This window comes from Penicillium angulare, assembly GCF_028827245.1.
Source record: "Penicillium angulare strain IBT 27051 chromosome Unknown utg000005l_segment0_segment0, whole genome shotgun sequence".
NCBI lineage: Eukaryota > Fungi > Ascomycota > Eurotiomycetes > Eurotiales > Aspergillaceae > Penicillium > Penicillium angulare.
This window is the reverse complement of record NW_026623164.1, coordinates 1,755,508-1,775,886: the sequence shown is the minus strand read 5'-3', so window position 1 is coordinate 1,775,886 and position 20,379 is coordinate 1,755,508. Positions and strand designations below refer to the sequence as shown.

The 20,379-nt window shown below is 45.7% G+C and overlaps 12 protein-coding genes across 12 annotated transcripts; 7 read left to right on the top strand and 5 right to left on the bottom strand.

Moving 5' to 3' along the window:
- Window positions 1–422: 422 nt before the first annotated feature.
- Window positions 423–2,042, top strand: N7478_008013 (uncharacterized protein; the record flags this gene model as incomplete). Its single annotated transcript, XM_056924227.1, has 1 exon — window positions 423–2,042. The coding sequence occupies one exon, from the start codon at window positions 423–425 to the stop codon at window positions 2,040–2,042; it is 1,620 nt and encodes a 539-aa protein (XP_056776953.1).
- Window positions 2,043–2,307: 265 nt separating this feature from the next.
- Window positions 2,308–3,449, bottom strand: N7478_008012 (FAD-dependent oxidoreductase; the record flags this gene model as incomplete). Its single annotated transcript, XM_056924226.1, has 3 exons — window positions 2,308–3,057; window positions 3,131–3,242; window positions 3,316–3,449. The coding sequence occupies 3 exons, from the start codon at window positions 3,447–3,449 to the stop codon at window positions 2,308–2,310; spliced, it is 996 nt and encodes a 331-aa protein (XP_056776952.1).
- Window positions 3,450–5,672: 2,223 nt separating this feature from the next.
- pfy1 (profilin) lies at window positions 5,673–6,523 on the top strand (the record flags this gene model as incomplete). Its single annotated transcript, XM_056924225.1, has 5 exons — window positions 5,673–5,700; window positions 5,784–5,799; window positions 5,952–6,036; window positions 6,154–6,288; window positions 6,392–6,523. 5 exons carry the CDS (start codon window positions 5,673–5,675, stop codon window positions 6,521–6,523), a joined length of 396 nt encoding a protein of 131 aa, XP_056776951.1.
- Window positions 6,524–7,101: 578 nt separating this feature from the next.
- Window positions 7,102–7,845, bottom strand: N7478_008010 (uncharacterized protein; the record flags this gene model as incomplete). The annotated part of the gene is made up of 5 exons (XM_056924224.1): window positions 7,102–7,398; window positions 7,463–7,478; window positions 7,562–7,610; window positions 7,688–7,714; window positions 7,815–7,845. The coding sequence occupies 5 exons, from the start codon at window positions 7,843–7,845 to the stop codon at window positions 7,102–7,104; spliced, it is 420 nt and encodes a 139-aa protein (XP_056776950.1).
- Window positions 7,846–8,625: 780 nt separating this feature from the next.
- On the bottom strand, window positions 8,626–9,195 carry N7478_008009 (uncharacterized protein; the record flags this gene model as incomplete). The annotated part of the gene is made up of 1 exon (XM_056924223.1): window positions 8,626–9,195. The coding sequence occupies one exon, from the start codon at window positions 9,193–9,195 to the stop codon at window positions 8,626–8,628; it is 570 nt and encodes a 189-aa protein (XP_056776949.1).
- Window positions 9,196–9,296: 101 nt separating this feature from the next.
- N7478_008008 (DASH complex subunit DAD4) lies at window positions 9,297–9,898 on the top strand (the record flags this gene model as incomplete). Its single annotated transcript, XM_056924222.1, has 5 exons — window positions 9,297–9,422; window positions 9,499–9,555; window positions 9,616–9,660; window positions 9,714–9,798; window positions 9,852–9,898. The coding sequence occupies 5 exons, from the start codon at window positions 9,297–9,299 to the stop codon at window positions 9,896–9,898; spliced, it is 360 nt and encodes a 119-aa protein (XP_056776948.1).
- A 417-nt stretch (window positions 9,899–10,315) lies between these two features.
- Window positions 10,316–12,834, top strand: N7478_008007 (actin-related protein ARP5; the record flags this gene model as incomplete). The annotated part of the gene is made up of 5 exons (XM_056924221.1): window positions 10,316–10,511; window positions 10,572–10,892; window positions 10,953–11,893; window positions 11,949–12,725; window positions 12,805–12,834. The coding sequence occupies 5 exons, from the start codon at window positions 10,316–10,318 to the stop codon at window positions 12,832–12,834; spliced, it is 2,265 nt and encodes a 754-aa protein (XP_056776947.1).
- Window positions 12,835–14,325: 1,491 nt separating this feature from the next.
- On the top strand, window positions 14,326–15,104 carry N7478_008006 (uncharacterized protein; the record flags this gene model as incomplete). Its single annotated transcript, XM_056924220.1, has 2 exons — window positions 14,326–14,472; window positions 15,006–15,104. 2 exons carry the CDS (start codon window positions 14,326–14,328, stop codon window positions 15,102–15,104), a joined length of 246 nt encoding a protein of 81 aa, XP_056776946.1.
- A 526-nt stretch (window positions 15,105–15,630) lies between these two features.
- On the bottom strand, window positions 15,631–16,926 carry N7478_008005 (fungal specific transcription factor domain-containing protein; the record flags this gene model as incomplete). Its single annotated transcript, XM_056924219.1, has 1 exon — window positions 15,631–16,926. One exon carries the CDS (start codon window positions 16,924–16,926, stop codon window positions 15,631–15,633), a length of 1,296 nt encoding a protein of 431 aa, XP_056776945.1.
- A 110-nt stretch (window positions 16,927–17,036) lies between these two features.
- N7478_008004 (uncharacterized protein) lies at window positions 17,037–17,986 on the bottom strand (the record flags this gene model as incomplete). The annotated part of the gene is made up of 4 exons (XM_056924218.1): window positions 17,037–17,158; window positions 17,214–17,394; window positions 17,461–17,818; window positions 17,880–17,986. 4 exons carry the CDS (start codon window positions 17,984–17,986, stop codon window positions 17,037–17,039), a joined length of 768 nt encoding a protein of 255 aa, XP_056776944.1.
- An 895-nt stretch (window positions 17,987–18,881) lies between these two features.
- On the top strand, window positions 18,882–19,676 carry N7478_008003 (monooxygenase; the record flags this gene model as incomplete). Its single annotated transcript, XM_056924217.1, has 3 exons — window positions 18,882–18,991; window positions 19,059–19,333; window positions 19,390–19,676. 3 exons carry the CDS (start codon window positions 18,882–18,884, stop codon window positions 19,674–19,676), a joined length of 672 nt encoding a protein of 223 aa, XP_056776943.1.
- A 142-nt stretch (window positions 19,677–19,818) lies between these two features.
- Window positions 19,819–20,334, top strand: N7478_008002 (FAD-dependent oxidoreductase; the record flags this gene model as incomplete). The annotated part of the gene is made up of 1 exon (XM_056924216.1): window positions 19,819–20,334. The coding sequence occupies one exon, from the start codon at window positions 19,819–19,821 to the stop codon at window positions 20,332–20,334; it is 516 nt and encodes a 171-aa protein (XP_056776942.1).
- Between the last annotated feature and the right edge of the window lie 45 nt (window positions 20,335–20,379).

Genomic DNA, 20,379 nt, shown 5'->3' with positions numbered 1-20,379 from the left:
TCGCAAACAGCCAGGCAACTTGTTCCTTCAAGGCGTCAAAGTTTTGAATCTTGATAACATGTGGGCAAATCGGGTAAAGAGGCGATATCATATCTCTCTATCCTCGCATAGCTCAAGGCCTCATTTTGCTTCCTATCGGTAATTGGGCGGGGTTCAAGGTGTAGGGTGGAGTAAATGTGCAAGTCGTTCCGGACCAACCAATCCGCTCTGCTCTCGAATAGCGGATGACTATCGCTTCCACCCCCATGAAACCTTGTTCGATGATAGAGACTTATTATAAGTAGCCATACTGGTATAGAAGCTATGGAGCTCTCTAACAGTTCGTGTCTATACAGAGCTCCCATTTCTCTATTTAGTGAAACACTCCAACCAATTCTTTCTTGAAATTACGCTCTTCAATTTTCTCCAGTGGCAACCCAGCAATGGATGAGAAGATGAAGGAGGCTTTTGATACAGAAAAGGGTGTATCGGAAGAACAAGGCGATATCATTGAACTCCAACACAACGGCACCACTGAGCGAGGCCTCAAGTCCCGGCATGCTCAAATGATAGCCCTCGGTGGAACAATTGGAACTGCCCTCTTCGTTGGATCAGGCCAATCTCTACATATGGGTGGACCAGCTTTTCTATTCCTCTCCTATGTCCTACTTACCCTACTCGTGTTCGGAATCGTGACTGCAACAACAGAGATGTCGTCTTATCTACCAGTTTCCGGTTGTTCTATGGCCTATTACGCGGACCGTTTCCACTCTCGAAGCTTAGGGTTTGCGCTTGGTTGGCTTTATTGTTATGTTTTTATTATTGAAGTGCCTGCTGAGATCACTGCAGCAACTTTGGTAGTTCAGTATTGGAATCCCGGAGTTCATGTTGCCGTGTGGATCACTATCTTTATGGTCCTCATGATTGCTCTCAATTGCTTCCCAGTCCTTGTATACGGGGAAACAGAGTTTTGGTTTGCTTCTATCAAAGTCATGGGCATTATTGGCCTCCTAATCATGGCCCTTGTTTTGATTTTCGGCGGAGGACCAAACCATGAAATTTTAGGATTTTATTATTGGAATCACCCCAGCGCCGTGAACGAATATATCAAGACCGGGGATTCTGGTCGGCTTTGTGCCTTCATATCCACCATCTGCTTTTCGATGTTCGCATTCGCGTTTGCCCCCGAATTACTGGTTGTAACTGGAGGTGAGATGCAAAATCCTCGTCAAAATCTTCCAAGGGCCGGGATTCGCTATTTCTATCGTCTTGTCTTCTTTTACGTTCTGGGTGCTCTTGCTATCAGTATGATCGTGCCAAGTAACGAGCCGCAGCTATTGGGAGGTGGTTCTGGCGCTGGTGCATCGCCCTGGGCAATCGCAACTCGAATTGCAGGGATCAAAGCGCTTGACTCTGTGATCAACGCTGTGATTCTGATCTCTGCCCTCTCATCTGGGAATTCGTTTCTCTATTTGGCTACCCGCTCCTTGTATTCGTTAGCAATTACCGGAAATGCGCCCCGGATCTTTGCCAAGTGCACAAGATCCGGAGTTCCATATAACGCAGTCGCCGCATGTTCGGTGTTTTTGGCCCTGGCATACCTCAATGTTTCCAGTACAGGAGCGGTGGTCTTCAACTGGTTCGTGAATCTGATCAATACTGGAGGATTCCAAAGTTGGATCTGCATATGCATTGTCTACATCCGTTTTCGCAAAGCAACCGCCGTTCAGGGGGTGACTGACCTGCCCTTCCGATCCCGGTTTCAACCGATAATGGCGTACATCTGTGGGATAATGTTCACATTGCTTTTGTTACTGAACGGCTACTCGAATTTCTTGAGTGGCCAGTGGAACACTTCCAACTTCTTGACCGCTTACATTGGCGTTCCCATATTTTTTGCGCTTTATTTCGGTCACCGTTTCCTTGTCTGCAGGAATGAACCCTGGGTTCATGATGTAGGGGAGATCGACCTGGCTACCGGTTTACCGGAGATTCTTGCAAACGAGACACTGGAGGAAAAGACAGCGAAATGGTACCAATTCTGGAAAATCTTGTATGAATAAAGGAACCAGTAGTTTCGATGAGCTAGGAAATGACACACTGTTTATAAATACCTGCCTAGCACTAGAATTGATAAGACTGACCTTTATCATCACCACCATGAACCTTTATCACTATCAAATCTGCCACTAGTATAGTTTGTTTCTAGCATAGCTGCACCTCATTTGATTAAAGTTCGAACGTCGGGATAAAAAAGCAGGCAGGTTATGAGTAATAGTTCGAGGTCCTCGTATCGGTACTTCCTGTTCTCTTATTCCTATTCTGTATTTATAGACGGCTTCTAACAATGGGTTTTACCAGTCCCATCGAATCTACTAAATCGCGAATCTTCATCGCCACCCCGTAGCTGTAGATATAACCAAGACTGCCGAATCCATACGCGTGCACCACATTCCCTTCAGGCTCCAGGCGATAACCTCCTTTCCTGCCAGGTCTAAAGGCCACAATATCTTTGATTTTGTCGTCCTTCAAATTCACCGACTCCGAACTGCTCGGCGCAATATTTTTCGTTCTTTGCAGAATATCCGATCGCAAGTCTTCGTCCACGCCAGGTTCCAAATTTCCTTCCTGGCTCACTCCGCCCATGATCACACCTCCACTATACATTCGTGGGATAACATAAGTGTATTCCGATCCTTGGAACATTACCACTTCATCAAACTTGTTTTCCACGAACATTGTTTGCCCCCGAATAGCGACCACGTTTTTGTCGCCCGCCAGATGATATGCACCGAGTCCGGAAGCATGAACGACAATCTTACATCCTGCAATATTTTGCGCTTCTTCGATGCTTTTAACTTCCCTGCGAATAAATTTCACTCCCATAGTCTCTAAGTGCTTCTTAATCCAGGGAAGAAACACCAGCGGGTTGACGGTCATGGTTTTGTATGTGAATCCCATTTTGGCACCCTGTGGAAGGTCTTCTGTTGGGATTCGGTGATAACGCGGCACAAGGTGTTTATACCAAACACTGGAATCATCGTCTCGATCGTCGAAGTACTCGGTTGCCTTAATTGTCTAGTTTTTCCCATATTGGTCAGCACGCCTCTTTTAGAGAAGTTACGCCATAGGGACTCTTAAGATATCTTACCTGGACTCCACTAGTAGGGTCGCGGTGTGCCAGAGCCCAGTAATACCGGAATGTTTCTACCTGAAGGGAGTGGCCATTTGAATCGGGGTATGGGAATATAGCCGCTCCGGCCCTGTAGATTTCTCAGTAAGATCCCATGCCAGTGGCAAGTACTCCGGTACAGCAGAGACTCAGTGGCAACCTACCAAGGACTTGCCCAACTCTGCGTCTCATCTCCTGGTAAATCACGCGCGATGATCGTGACTTTATATCCCGCTTCCGTCAATGTGAGAGCAGACAGAAGGCCAATAATGCCCGATCCGATAATAACTACACTCATTTTGATTTCCGGTTGTCGCGTCGCACCAGTATGTCAAAGCGATACGCTGGCAGATCTTTGTTGATATAATCCAAATTTGAACTTCAAGTTGAATGTTGCCAATGTTCGAAAGTTTCCGACAGAAGATATATAAGTGTGGTTAAAACGTATTCCGACCGCAATGTTGCGTACCTCAGAACCGGAAGAGCTTTCCTTTCTCCCGAAAAGCCCTTCCCATAACCTGAAAATATATCCTAAGAGTCCAAAGATGATACATAGGACTTCTGGATCACTTCGTTGGCCATTCAAGTTGAGGCTGGCATGGTCGGTTACAGTGCGGGGAAGGTTATTATGGGGCAACAGATAGCCTCAAGGCTTGTGATTGGAGGTTGCGGAACAAGTTGCCATCTCTTTCGCCCATCTAAGTTGTCAACACTGGTCGTCAAGAGTGCAAAAATGGGGTATATTCTACCCTTCCTAGGTTTTATAGCGGGGGCTTTATACAAAATTGAATGGCTTTATTAATATTGAAGATGGCTCGTGTAAAGAACAGTGTGCCTTGACCTATAGCTGAAGCTTCAGAGCGAAGGGGAAGGAGAATCATAAAAAGAAGCCTAAAGATATATGAGATAGATTCCGACACGCATCACAGCTTTGCCTATGATATAGTTGGCCAAATTCCCGACTTGTCCGGTGCTAAAATGCCGTCCGGATCAGAGGCATCCTTCAATTTCTCGCCTCGTGATCTTGGATACCTTCTGTAACTAGTAGCGGACAGAAATTTGACACATTCTAAGGTTTGTGTCAAATCCAGAAACTACCAACTTTACCTCTCTAGGTAAGGCTTACATCTTTTCCTCTACGGGTCCAATCGGGTGATATCATTTCTAGATAGTTTGCTGCCCGGTTAGGGGGCGACCGGAATTGAGATGCGGATTCCAACAGTCCAAGATACAGTACTAAAAAAACCCCTCCAAACTACCAGGGCCAAGACTGGGGTGAAATTCCACGATTGGACTGAGTTTGCAAAGATGCCATTTGAAATACAATAAAGTCAAGGATGACTCCGGTCCTGGACTCGCAAACATATCAATGTTTCACTCAAATCATAAAATGCAAAGCATAATACGACTTTAGAGATTCATTCCTCAAACAAGTTCACTGTGCAGCATCATAGCTTCAGCGCCAATTTGGTGCGAGGTTGGGGTCTCTCTCAAGTAGAAGAGGGGCCCCACAAACAACATGCGGTTTTTGAGTCATCGGGATCGGTCTGTCGAAAAGGACATTCTCTGAGATAGAATTTCTGCCTTTAGCCTACTGGAGGAATGATCTTTATGGGTTCTCACCATGAAAAAGGAAAAAGAAATTGAATGTTAGACGGGACAAGGAGGAGGATGAAGATGTTCTTATAGACAAATTGGTGCTCTCTATACATAGTATTTAATCGGTGAGAATGTCCGTTCTAGTCATTCAGCTAGTAAGTATCCTATAAGGATTAGGCAGTGGTGATAGAAAGCTCAGAAGAATTGAAATGGGTGACATGAGGACTAAAAAGGTCTGTTTATGCGCACGTATCGCCCCCATCGAGGTCAATTGGGTTTGGATGAAAGATTAAACAGGGACCGAGGTAAATTCAGCACAGAAAAAGCTAGTTTTTTCCAATTATCGAGTATTTGAGCGTGGTTATGATGCTCATTCGGTCGATAAGTGGGTTCTGTACACCGCCATCCCAGGCCCGTCCCGAGGGGCAAGTTGCGCCCGCTGTCACCTAGGATGATTCCAGGATAATATGCAGGTCTTAGATCTGCAGTCAAAGATCACATAGATGGATGATCAGTATCAGGCTTCTAAAAACCTTGGAGCACGTGGTGTGACGGCATGCTGATCGACTATGCAGTGAGTCGCGAAAAGGAGAAGAGATTAGTGCCTGTAGATCTTGCGTGTTTTGGTCACTGCCTAGGTAGCTGTAGAGTAGTAGCTGAGCCTCAATATTCACTTGTACCAGTAGTAATCATAAGCATGTATCGAGGCAAGTCATAAACTGCCATGAATGTTGTCAGCCGAGATCGACGGGAACCGACCAGAGTTGGAGAGTTGGTAGTGGCGGGGTCTTATTTACCGCCAAACCACACCACAACCCCACTTACACCTCTTCTCAACCTTCCCAGCTCCTTATATTCTTTTCCTTCTCTCTTTCTCTCCTTGTCTTCTCGTTCCTTGTCATCTACCCTCATATCATTCATCATGGGCGCACACTCTGCTGTTTGGCAAGGTCAGTCCCCTTAAATCATGATTAAGTCATGTCATCTCGACAAATCAAGATCTCCCCTCACTAACATCGCTCCCTTACTTTAGGTTATGTCGACTCCAGGTACGGCTATTCCGATATCTCCATCTCCCTATTTTCCTCTGCGTCTACCAGTTATATCTATACTGGAACTCTACGGAGAGAATGACACCCAATGACAAACCAACATGTCGCGCCACCTTCATCCCGATGCGATGCTAACAATCTTCCAACAGCCTGATGGGCTCGGGTCAATTCGACAAGGCCGGTATTCTGGCCGCTGACTTCTCCGGCCTCGAGGCTCAGTCTCCTGGTTTCCAGGTATGAGAATTTATATTCCTGTTGATCCCGAAATGTCCAAATTTGGATCGAGGGGGCCAACCGTGTTACGGTGGAGTTTCCACGACATTAGAATTAACGTCTTTGCGTTCTATGTAGCTTTCCCAGGAGGACATTAACTCCTTGGCTGCTGCCTTTACTTCTGATGCTACTGCTTTCGCCAATGGTTTCTCTATTGGTGGTGAGAAGTTTGTTACTATCCGCGCGGATGCTCGCTCCCTATACGGAAAGAAGGTACTACACTACACTACACCCCTGGCTATTTTAAGATGGGCGCATACAACGATTGATTATTGTCATTATCATGATTGTGGGTTCTGACTATTTATCTTTTTAGGGCAAGGAGGGCGCTATCGTTGTCCGTGCTTCCGCTTGCACTATGATCGCCCACCACGGAGAGAACGTTCAGACTACCAACGCTGCTACCGTCGTCGAGAAGCTCGTCGACTACATCAACAACCCCCAGTAAACGGGTGTTTTCTTGGAGTGATCGAGGTTCATCATCTGGATAGATGATATGAGAATATGAGACGCTGTGAAGAATAGCAAATAAAGAAGCATCGATTTTTCCCTTTCATTTATGTCGCTTTTATCTTGTTTTTGCTCTATGCTACGGCTGTGAGCTTTTTGTGATTCTATTATGATGCTGAGTAGATATATTTTCAAGGTTATGAGTGTACCTTGAATAGTCGGAGATACTATATAGGAATTATTCACATACTTTTCAAGTTCTGCTGATCTTTTGTGTTCTGCTCATTTTCTCTTCTTGCATTATAATATACTAAATCTAAGAGTTTGAAGAGCTGAAGATGTATAAAGAAAAAGAAAAGAGTCATTAGTAATTACGTCGCTGTGTTCTAAGCTTCATGTCCCGTCTCAAGCCATGCTATGCGCCCAGGCACCACAATAAGTAAACAGGTGCCTCGCACTGCAAATATCTATGCAAAATAAAAAGAAACAGCCCATATACCATTTTATTCCGGAGCATGCAATCCAAAAACTCATGCCAATGAATCATCCGACTCAGCATTCAATATCCACGATATCTTATACAGGCAACTCGGCGTTACTCCGACCACCCGCCAAGATCTCAAGCCCACGTTGAATATAAGGTCCAACCACGGGGACGTTGCCAGCAAATTGTCCGATGGTGATCAAGAAGTCGCCGAAGAGAATGAAAAGTCCGTATAATTCAATAATGAAGCCGCACAATGGCCAGCGAAAGAGGATGAGGAGGATTCCGGCGGCGAAGGCGGCGGTGCCCTTTAGTTTTTGAGGACGGGAGAAAAAGACGAGGGTCTTCTGGAAACCGATTATTAGGGTGAGGCCGATTAGGAAGAGGATCTATGTAGGCTGTGTTAGTTTTGATTCTTAAGTCAAGCGGGTTTTGTTTTGGAGTGCGGCGTACGTTTCCCATGGCAAGTCTGGTGGAATTATTGTTAGCTTCTCTTCTTCGGTATGGATAGGATTTGGAGATTTCTTTGTGGATCTCTAATGTGAAACGTACAGTGATCGGTCGAAAAACATGATAATGCCTCCGAAGAAGAATAAGCCACCTATTCCGATCGTATGGTTAGTGGGCGATGGACTCGGTGCATTGAATTAAATTTGAAAATCGGATATATTCGTATACCTGCACAGCAGAAGATCACTCCGAACTCTGTAATTGCGTTAGTTAGACTTCTTTGTGGCTGTTGCGACACATTTTCGATTCGGACAAGTGTCGCGCGACAGTGGTGTAGTATAGGGGTGGAACTCACTCTGATTTTCTGAAAGCCACATACTCGGCATTTTGGCGGTAGGAGATTCTCCTGTGAAGTAGAAGTATGGAATATGAAAAAGGAAAAAAAGGGGAGAATAACAGACGTAAGTGAACTGAATCAATTGAATTCGCCGTAAACAGAAAGAGACGGTTTTCTGCCCGCCACCGAAGGCGGTCGGGCCGGCCTGGTTTAAGCCGCGCCAAATTGAAACTTTTGCTCATTCTCTTTCTTTCACTACAGAGAGACAGGGAAGGTTACTGGTGATTACTGCCCACAACTTGATTTCACTATTGAATTGGACTATTCTATTTGATATTCATGAAGAGAAAGCTTGGACTTTGATGTTGGTCGATGCTGTGAATTTTGAACAAGCCACTCCTGGAATACTGTGAGGCAGTCCCTTCTGTAATACATAGCACCATGTTTCCCTATACGGATAAATTTCTGTATATCCCCGCCGCGACGACAGCATCTTCGGATGTTGTAACTGACACACCCTCCCGTGGAGTGTCGGTAATAGTCGAGTGCATCCTGGCACAAGGCGAAAAATGACCACGGTTGCGAATAAGCCGGAGCGCTTTCTTGAGCCTGTCTCGAAAGGGGCATGGTGGGATGGAAAGGGCTTGACTTGGTTGATCGGACATTCCTATAGTACATAGACAGAATTTATGAATAAAACTTGATCGTGTTAGTGAATGATTGTCCTTGTATATATATATTTAACTCCTTCAAAGCCATGCGTGGAACGTACTTGTATTCAAGCTGAAGAAAATTCGTTAAATTCGTTAAATCTTTTAATGCTCTTTGCTTATTTCAGAATGGTATGCGCGCCACGAGCTTCCAGGTAGGTCTCCGGCACACCCTGCGATAGATTCCGAATGACTCCAAAGATCTCCTTGTCGTGGTACCGTAGTCTGGTCTTGGGGTCAGTGTACGGACCTGACAGACCAGTGATATCGCAATAGTGTCGTGAATGAGCTGGGCTCAGCGAAGGTGCGGATTCGATATTCGTGTAGGTAATTGCTGGTCCAGTTGGGAAATTGGCTCTCGCGTTCTTCTCTAGAACCAAAGTGGACAAGTTCTGCGCGGCTTGAGCCAGGTTGGGAGCTTTGCCAGCTCCTTCGGCTGGTGTCTGGGCGCCATCGGTGGTCGTTCCTCCTGTGGCAGGGAAGGGGGTGGTCGCGCCGGAGTTGGCTTGAGTGGCCATGACGGATGCTTCTTTTCGTGAACTCTCGGAGATGATTTGTTTTAGATTCTTATTGCGACGCTGGGAGGGTTTCCAGTTTGGGTTGCGGTATGGTTTGTGGACGTTGGCGATGTCAAGCTGGTTGAGAAGCAGCTGGTGCGACTCGTCGTTGGCGGGTGTTGCTGGGGGCATTGTGGGTGACTAGGATGTGCTTGAGGTTGTGGGTGTGTACAAGAGGTCTAAGAGAAGGTGATGGTTCAAAGAAGACAGAGAAGACAATGCTGCAGCTTCACATGACATTGAAGGGAGAAGGCGCAACAGCCAATCGGATCTCACATGACCGTCGACCCAAACAATCTGCATCATCAACATTGATTTCTCTAACAACAACTTCATTGACTGGATCTTGGAAGATCATGGTATGTATATTGTTTGAAGATTTATACGTCCTTGTGTGTGTTTTCTATTCTACAGTCCCGAACTAACTCCATGCAGGAGAGTCCCCATGAACACCAGCAGTCGGTGCTGCTTTCGCGTATCATCACCAATGTGGTATGTTGCGATGCCCAACTAGGTCACTTTGTCTGGACAGATTCGCTAATACGCACACAGGAGAAGCTCAATGAAGCGGTTATGGTCATGAATAAGAGTCTTCAGGTCTGAACTCCCTCTTGCTACTGAAATACTGTGCTGTTGCTAACCTCGCGCAGGAGGTCAATATCCAGAACATGAACGTCGAGTTAGTGGCTCAGATGTTCAAAAACTACCAGTCCAATGTCCTATTCCACTTAGAAGGTATGTATATGCAGACTCCAGCAATGCATCAATTATACTTAACAGAATTGCAGCCACCGAGAACCTCAGAGAGCCTTCGCCTTCGCAGTCTTCATCCTAGCGACAAGATTCATTTATATTACGCCGCGATGTATGGATGATTGGATTATTTTAATGATACATATTTGATTTGCTTTTACTTTAGAACATATTCAATTAAAGTATCGTTGTAGAGTGAGCATACTTGAGTATATAATCCCCCATAGCACTCTAGTCTTGCCTATAGTAGATCGCGCATCACCGCTTCCCCATTCTTGGCGCAAACCAAACCTCCGACTTTCATTCACGGACAGGGATTAAAACACGCCCATCCCCTTTGTCACTTCAATTCCCAGCTGCCTTCAACAATATCCAAAATTCCCATCTGCGTATATTTTGCGCTTTTCCCTCCGCCCCCCTGCCATGCAGTAATCGCCATTAACACAATCCCCGATCTTCGATCTGAAAGCTCCTGGTTTCCGCACCGGTGCAGCCCACCATGACGATAACTTCAGTACATACCATCTTACCTAGCCGGTTTGTCTCAAGTTCAACTGAGAAGCGAACTCCGAAACCTCCACCGGAGCCTTATAATGCCCAAGACTTTCCCTTCAAAGGCTACCAGCCTCCGCAACCTGATGGCTATGAGAAGAGCAAGGCCAATCCGGACACCAGTGCTATCGTCATCGACAATGGTTGGTCTCAACAGTTCAATGGGTATTCTGGGATACGTTGCTAATGAATCTATTGCGCAGGTTCTAACCTTGTCAAGGCCGGTTGGTCCTTTGATCAGAACCCTCGATTCATCCTCCCTCCCGTCATGAGCCGTTACCGAGATCGCAAGCTCAGTCGCCAGTGCCACTTCATCGGTTACGATGCTTATGTCGATGCGACCACTCGCGGACAGCTGCGCTATGCCTTTGATCCTGGTTCCAGCGTTGTGGGCAACTGGGATGTTATGGAAGGCGTCCTCGACTATGTGTTCCACAAGTTGGGTGTGGACGGTGTTAATGGCGGTGTTGACCGGCCCATCGTGATGACTGAACCAATCGCCAACTTGGGATACCCAAGAAGGAGTATGTGATTCACTACGATGCTTATTACACGATTGACGAAATGCTAATCTACCATCGCAGTGATGAACGAGATTCTCTTCGAGTGTTACTCTGCGCCATCTGTCTCCTACGGAATTGACTCCCTTTTCGCATACCGATATAACAAAGGAACAAACGGACTCGTCGTTTCCTCATCCCACACCTCCACACATGTTATCCCCGTCCTCGATTCGAAGCCACTTTTATCCAGCTGCTCTAGACTTAATTGGGGTGGTCTACACAATGCCGAATACCTCATGAAATTGATGAAATTGAAGTACCCGACCTTCCCGGCACGTATGACCGATAACCAAATGGAAGATTTGGTGCGCAAGCATTGTTACATATCACAAGACTACGACCGCGAGCTGAGTGGGTATTTGGACTGGACGGGTCTTGAGGACCGTGATCATGTTGTGCAGTATCCTTTCACTGAGCATGTTGTGGTCGAGAAGAGTGAGGAGGAATTGGCCCGAATTGCGGAGCGCAAGAAAGAGAGTGGCAGACGGTTACAAGAGCAAGCAGCTAAAATGCGACTCGAGAAGTTAGTGAAGAAGGAGGGAGAACTCGAGTACTGGAAGAATCTGCAGGAAAAATTGGCGACCGAAACAAAGAAAGAAATCAGACGTGTACTTGAGGCAGAGGACCTGAAGGATGAGGTCCACCTTGAGCGGATGATTCGTGACTTGGAGAAGTCTATCAAACGGTCGCGCAATAAAGATCTCGGCATTGAGGAGACAGAAGAGCAACCAGAAGAGATGACTTTCCCACTACTTGATACTCCAGATGATCAGCTTGATGAGGCTGGTATTAAAGAAAAACGACATCAACGTCTGATGAAATCCAATGTCGAAGCTAGAGCGCGCGCCAAGGCGGAGAAGGAGCGTGAAAAGGCACGACGTGAGGAAGAAGAGCGTCTTGATCGAGAGAAGCGGGAGAATCATTTTGAGGAATGGATTGAGGAGCGGCGAGTCAACCGCCAGGTAACTTTGCCCGGTCTAATATAAATATTATAACGGAAACTAACAAAGATGATAGGCTCTCCTCCAAAGAATCAAGGACCGCGATCGCATGAAGGCTGACCTTGGAAACCGAAAGTCCCTTGCTAGTCAAATGCGCATGAAGACCTTGGCTAATTTGGCCTCTGACGGTCCCAAGAAGCGCCGCCGTGGCGGTGATGATGATGACTTTGGTGCTAACGACGATGACTGGGGTGTCTACCGTACCGTCGCAACAGGCGACCAGAGTGACGAAGAAGAGGAGGAAGATCTAGGTGGAATGCTCAACGGCGTTGAAACCGAGCTGCTCGAGCATGATCCCGAGTTCACTGAGAACCACACTCTTGCCGCACAATCTGACTGGACCAAGAGTATGGTGCATGCGTTCCTGCGTGGACCCTGGCCTTTCGACCCGGAGAGTCAAAGGGAAGCGCACCAGATCCATCTCAATGTCGAGCGCATCCGTGTTCCTGAAGTTGTGTTCAAGCCCTCTATTGCCGGCGTTGACCAGGCCGGATTGATTGAAATTGCTGCCAATATTGTCAACCAGCGTTTCTCAGGTACTGAGGACCGTGCCCGTCTCCTAAAGGATGTTTTCTTAACCGGTGGTAATACACTTTTCACTGGATTTGACGAACGCTTCCGAAATGAACTTCGTGGTTTCTTACCCATTGATGCGGAGTTTAATGTTCGTCGGGCGTCTGATCCTGTGCTGGATGCTTGGAAGGGTGCAGCGCAGTGGGCTTCTGGTAAAGATTTGGGCCGATCATCTGTGACTCGGGAAGAGTATCTGGAGAAGGGCGGCGAGTATATCAAGGTGAGTTGATAAGACTGGTCCCTTTGGAAGTGTCCTTTGTTTTTTTTTAAATGACATTTTGCTAACTTTGTTTTCACAGGAGCACGAGTTGGGAAATGCTACGTGGTGAGAGTTGTGTAGGCGATCGTGGATCCACAGGCGTAATGGAGTCAACTTGTCCGGTTATGGGTTGGCAATGGGTATCATCATTTACATGTTTGAATGAAAAATGTCATAATTAAACACTTGCCATTTCACAATACACAATATTCTATACCCTCTAGCGTTTTTATGAAGTTTCACAAATCATCTTTGAAGCTTGGTATACCTGTATCATCCTCTGCCTTGCATGGTATCATCAACCTTGACCGTACATACAAACATCTTGAAATCAATGTTCTATGTCAGGTACATCCCGAATTCGAATACAACAGCCAGACCTGTTCGAACCTTGGAACATTTGCGTCGAGTCTTTCTCTGTTCTCCCACAATGACAAATTTGTATGCAAGTATAGGTCCTCGACTGTTGGGTACTAGGACATACGGCTGGGGTGTTGAATCTTCTCATTGATCTTCACATTTAAATATCTCTATATTCCTCTTCTAGTACCCGAGAGCTAATTCAGCAAGCTCTGCCGCGTACATATGTGGGGAATACCCCGAGCTGATTGATATTCGGACTATACAGCTGTAGCCCGCCAGGATGCCTGTCGCTGCAGCGGGTCCTGCATGTATCTTGTAAGCTAGTTTACAGCGATCCATTCCAGCATGGATCGGGCTAAAGTGCTTACACTCACGCTCCGTACTTGGTCCTGTGGTTCAAGCTTACGCATTAAATTCTAATTTTTCTGTGTCACGCTCCATTCGGTTCGAGTGTTATTAACCATTTGCCAGCGGGATTCATGACGGTGAAGTGTACATCTGAAGCCTACTAGGCTATCCATGTTGTCATTTAGTTTGAATGTTGATATGTCTCACTTTGACAATGGGGAATCTTTATTTCATTTAACTCTATTCTGCGCAGAAATTATAAACGTTCTCACGAGATTTGCTGATCTTCATAACAAAGTAAATAAACAAAGTACAATCGAAGACACCTTGTATGGACTGGTTCGATTTAGAATTTTGAACATCGTACGGCGCAAAAGTAATTTGCCACAGGTGCATCCACACTTACATTCTGCATAGATACATGTACAAACATTTCAATTGAAAGGAGGTGCTGGTTCTGACTTCTTGCCGGTGCCATAATGATGCGCTGAGGACCCCGGCTACATTCTCGTCGGATTCTTTTCTTTGTGACTTGTAGACTCTGGCTTGGAGGAATTACTTTTCATTTTTGTATTTTTGTAATTTTGTTTTCCTCAGGTTCCTCGATCTATGAATTTGGGTTTGGCTTGACTCCGCAGTAGCTATCTGTGTCTCATGCTTGATGCTTCTCGTGTCCAGGAATGGACTGGTGATGCGATCATGATCTGGGGTTTGAGAACATAAAGGCCTGCATTGCCACGTAGGTTATTGTCTTTTGTTGTCAACTCTGCTTTTACTATATTTCTTGATCCAGTTTTCCTTGATATTTATATGAACCATACCTATAGCCCGGCTTCGACTACATACCATCATGCGCTTCTCGTCGAAAATCGCTCGGCCCCTACAGCTGGTCACTAGGGCCCTCCAGTGGTCTAGTTCCGTTATAGTTATGGGTCTAACATCATACTTTATCATGAAAGGGCCTCATGGACAGCATATTCTCTATCAAGATGTTATTGTGAGCATCACCGACACCCTCCAAATCTTTCAACCCCACAACTAACTAGTTCAAACATCTAGGCCGTCCTCTCCGTCGTTTGCTTCCTCCCAGCCTTCATCTCTCCTTTCCTCCCAACAACCTTGAGTAAATTTGTCCTTCTAATCGACATCATCCTCTCCTATCTGTAAGTTGCTAGGTCTTGCCTCGCATGAGAGACCAATCAGCTAATGCATCAAGCTCTAACTAACTCAGCTGGTTAACCTCCTTCATCTTCGCGGCTCAGGACTACGACCGGCACTTGTGCTACTTACGTTCCCCGCCTGGTGTAACCTGTGGCCGTAAAACTCGAATCAGACTTTTATCTTCTTAGCCTTGTATGTTTGTTTTCTGTCCCACTGCATCGAGATTCCAGACTCCCTGTTCCCGCATGCATACCATGCACTGCACGAGGTGCGATGTGAGTTTAACTCGGACGATTGCTAATCCTTGTATAAAGTGTTTTTACATTCGTCGGTATGTTTCTATAAGTTGCCTCCCTTTGGGCTTATCAGAAGGAGAATCCTACTCAGGCTGTTGTGGAGAAACATGATGGAACCTGTCCGCCTCTCGATGCGCCGGCCGAAGTTGCTGCCCCGGTGGCTGAAGCCTAGTTGATTAATATGCTGAAGTCTGTACTTCAGCGTTATTCCACATGGGGCTGGATCACGGTCATTGGATGATTTTGGTGCGCTTTAGGTTGTGGGCTGCTTGGCTTTGATTCTCGTGTTGATGTTTGAGTCGATTTTTTTGATGTGAATCTTTGCTTGTATCACCTTGATGGGTTGAATATGTAGTTGTGAGCTGGCATATTGATTCTGCTCACCTTTTGATCTATATGTTTTTCATTAATTTCTAATATTGGGTCTCTTCTGCAGGGACTTATTAATATCTTCTGGGTTTCATCTCGGGCGAAGGAAGATTGGGTTTCTCGAGCCTTGCTCGGCTATCCACTTATCGATTTATCATACTGAATACTGAAGTTTGATCCAGTCGCATATGAAGTAGGAACAATGGAATCATCAGAGCTGGGGGAATATGCCTGCGATCAAGAGGAAATTCCTCCAAATTTCTCATTTCCCGTCGATATATGGCTTAGATTTTGCATTTCTTGATCCCAGATTGTCTTTGGACTCGATGTTAGCTGGCCATGGGATTTTCTATTTCTTTGGGGCACCGAAGTCTTACGAAATCAATCAAATCAAATGCTGAGATGTTGGCAAATGTTTCATGGCTCTGTACTGGCTGGCTGGAATTGTAGGGTATAGGCTCGTTTGGCGAATCGTAGTCTCTGTCCACATGTATAACGTTTTCCACGTTCTCGCTGGTTTTGATATTGGACCCTGTTATATGGCGCTCGACTCTCCTATCATTGATGTCGATGAGACGTAGCATATGACGGAGAATACTGGCAGCCTTATTTGTCTCCATAGATGGACGCGGGCATTGTTCCCAATAAATTCGCGAGGACTTGACAGTCTGAATGAGCTCTTCTGATGATCCATGATCGATCAGTTCATTACTCTTGAAACGACTCAAAATCTCCAGGGATATTACCATGGCTGCAGTCAGGCAGTCGCATATAGATCGGGATATGCCGAACCAAACTTTGTGCCTACATTGTGGCTGAGAGAGGATTCCTTGCAATAGCTCGATTTGACAATGGAGGACCCTTTGAGCTGCGTGGACACATTCAATTCGAAATAGTTTATAAGCCGGATCGTCACGACTGTTTACCAAGTACGGACGGTGCAGAATGCAACGGGCGCGTTGATATGTCATTTCGAGAGTAAGGATATGTATCATTGTATCAGAATCGATGATGAGTAGAAGTCTCTGCTTCAGATTAACGGGAACCTGGCTCCAGGCTGCTTTTAGTTGCTGTTCAAGACTTATTGTTCTTTGCAGGAAGGGATATGCTTCTGAACTTCGAGTGATCGTATTGGCCGCCATTATCAATCGCTCCTGGGCGATGACGTAGCTGATATTGCTCGATAGTTCGCGGTCTGGCGTGGATGGTGGTAGGATCTCTGTCTTAGAATCAAAGTCTTCATCGAAAAGAATGCGAGGTGATGCAGTATCATCTATTCCCTTGGGAATTACTGTAGGAAGTCCCGATTGCCAAGCAATAAAGTAATCGATCATGGATAAACTGAGCCACACTCTCCGTCTCATCTCGCCCTCGAATATAGATACCTTGGGATATAATTTGGGGTCTCTATGATATCCCATCATGATCGCCAGCCGAAACACCATACTAACAAGAATAGACACACTAGTCTTTAATCCGTCACTCGACAGGTTTTCAACACCGAGATAAAGCGTTGCGGCCTGGACTTTGTAGGGGCCAGGTGTAGTGTAGTTGGAACTAATCAAAGCAATGCAGCATTGCTTTTTGTAGTAGTTTAATATTTCCGGTGGCTCTTCTTCTGCCATTGCTGGATTCATGGAATGCTCGATCCAAATTGCACAAGACAATATTCCAAATAGAAGGGCTAGCCAGGCGCGAGATACGTCGCACGGGTTCTCCCAGAAATAGCTGTACTTTACTTATCTGTCAACAATGAAACTTTTGGTACAGTTCGATGCACGATCGCCGTATAAATTGCCTCCTGTTTGAATGTGGGGATATGAATAATCACTTTTGAAGAGCCAGTAAGGCCACGACCTAGATATTATCGAGTGCGGAATAGTTCAAAAAATGACAAATAGTGGAAACGTACTGAGAGATGGCTCGGCGGAATCTAGGTAGCGAAGGACCAACGCGTCTGCGATGTCTCGTGGTGGTAATACTCGCAAAAGGGTTTCCATATCGTCGACTCCTAGTGTTCCCCTTAGAAGCATTGGAATTTGAATTGGCTCGTATTGGGGCATTACATCTTCATTCGCGTCAATATCGCGGGTCTTTACGCATCTCAATATCAGCAATCAGACTTAAATGCCCCTCAAGGTCCGATGAATCCTTCTTACTGCGTGTTTCGTTATAGCTCGCCAATGATTTCGGTTGAATGACCGACTTCCGGCGTTCTCAACCAGCATAACTTCAGGCTCATACATATCAGCGAGCAACGCTTCGCCAACGTGCTCCTCAGTGGCCTGGCTCGTTTCGTGAGAACCAGGCGTGGATAAACATCGCAGCGAACAGTGTTGATTTTGAGCCTCGGCTTCAAGTTGAAGCAATCTGCTCTCGAGATTTCTCATTCGGGCTTCGCAGTCGCTGTGTGTCTCATGGCTTTGCTGGATGCTCCTCGTTCCGCTGTAATAGCAATTCGTCTCCTGACCTTTCTTCTGGCACTTATCACAGGGATCCCGACGATTACACGTTAATCTTGTAAATGGTAAGAAAACAAAACCTTATTTTTGCGCGAATCAGAGGTAAAACTGCGTACTTCTTCTCCCTACATGATGTACAAGAGGGAAACACTCGGGGCTTCTGATCTCGTCTCTTCCGGTCAACACCGACTCTCGAACGCTTCTGGGCTAGCAATGACTCCATCGCTGCAATACAGTATATGAGGCAGTCTATACAATACCAGATCCCTTCCGCTCATTCAGTGTAGGCCGGAGAACGTCGGTTTCCGTGGGGTTGTTGTAATTATAAGTATTGTTGTCTTCGGATTTCTCGGGTTTCTTGGTACAGGTGGATCCACCTACAGGGGCGATCATCAGGAAAAACCCCTTTGCGATAGAGAATTTTTACCTACTATTACATCGCTACCTGTATGTAAGCTTTAAATCGATAGATATTCAATTCTTAAAAACAAGTGGAAATACAAAACGAAAGAGATGTAGAAAAACATGTAAAAAGACGAATGAGAGGCCTCAGAAAAAGACTTTTATACAGTCCTGTTTACATTCTCAGTTGAACATTCTCATGAAGACACAATAATAAAATAATCCAGGTGAAGAACCAAGATTTCCCATTCTCCACCCGCCTTACCATACTATGTGAGATTTTTTTGGTTCCTGTCTGACTCCCTCATGACGTGGAATTAATTCTTCAGGCTACTGGAGCTACTGAGTGGCCCCACACTGGTAATATCTTTTTGTTTAAGGTTCCCACTATGCACATTTTTGTTTCCAATTATGCGTCAAATACAAAAGATGAATTTTGTACAAGGTAAACGTTATGCATATTATTCTGAGCCGTGTATGCCGGGCACAATCCGAGCTGGCCATTTATTTATTCAAAGGCATGCCGACATTTCAAGTGTCAATCTGTTGAGAACCTTTGCATAATGCCAGCGAAATCGCAAATTTCCGAGTCGTCATCGTTGAGGATCTGTTGCAGGTCTAACTCTAGCCCATTGCCTCTGGAAAAGGAACATTGATTTCGTCATGCTAGAGGCGTACAGAGAGATCGCTCCTCAGATTGGTGCGTCAATCGGGATATGTTTGATGATGTGCTCGATGCTGTTGAGCCTCTGCAACATTCCTCGTTTTGGGCGGACTCTGGCAAATTGATCATGAGTTCGAACGCACCGAAGATACTACATGAAAGGTATTTGTCTGAATATTGGAGCTTAATTATTACTATAGTAGTCAATTTTGACTGACCTTACTTCTAGACATGGGTATCCGATCAACTTCTTAGATTGCCAGACTCTCCTAGGCATTCTCTATGCGCATTTAAGGGAATGTCAGGATAAAGTACTCGTAAATAAAAGAGTCACTCAAGTCACACACCACCCAACGCATATTGTTGCCGAATGCGAAGATGGTTCTTCCTATCAGGGCGACTTGATCGTTGGGGCCGATGGTGTTCGGAGTGGCGTCAGGCAACAAATGTGGAACTATATGGTATCCCTGGGTCTCTCCAAGGAGATTGCACCAGACATGAGAAGTAATCTTAATCTTCCCATCTTACCCTACTTAATCACAATATTCACCAAGTCACAGCCATGATTTCGGAATACGACTGTGTTTTCGGCATTTCACCAGAAACACCTGGTCTTATCCCAGGACGTACGCACAGGACATTCGGACAGGGATACTCTTTCCTCACTATATCTAGTAAGAATGGACGGGTTTACTGGTTTTTCTTCACGAAGATGGCTCGCAAATATGCCAGTCATGAGATTCCGCGTTTTCGTCCTGAAGATGTAGATGAACATGTTGCGGCTTGGTTGCAGAAGCCGCTTACCGGAGATGTACATTTAGAACCGTCTACGAAAGAGCTTTTGTGAAGACACATTTGCCTCTAGAAGAGGCTAATTTTGAATACTGGACTAGAGACCGCTTTGTCTGTATTGGAGATTCAATCCACAAGGTATGTCTGTCCCTTGGAAGAAAGTGTATTCCCCGCGACTCGTACTGATAACTGTCTAGATGACGCCGAACGGAGGGCAAGGTGGTAACAGTGCAATTGAAAGCGCAGCTACACTTGCCAATAGTCTCTCAAAGCTCCTTCAGGAAAATACTTCACCTCAAACTCATGATCTTGCCGATTGTCTTCAATCATGGCAGAGTGGCCGTCGTCCGCGAGTCACGAAGATTTGGAATTCCGCGAACGATCTCACTAGATTGGAGGCTTGTGCAACTTTTAAGCATAAGGTCATCGGAAACTACTTGCTGCCCTATTTGAATAACGTATTGCTTGATAAGTCATCTAGTTCTATCGTTGGTGCGGCTAAGTTGGATTCTGTGCCTTTGCCACCTAGGTCTTTACGTGCAAGTATGCCGTATACCAATCAGACTGTGGTTCAAGTTTTGGATGAAGTCAGTCTCTGTAATAGAGTCCTTCTACACAAGCTATGCATACCGCTTTTTGTATGCTTCATTGCTGCTCTGGTCACTATGACACCTCTGATCACCAAAGTTGGGCATGGGCGGGGATACCCTTGAAACTTGGGCTTTGATTCAATGTAGACCTCAGGCTGAAGCCTTGGA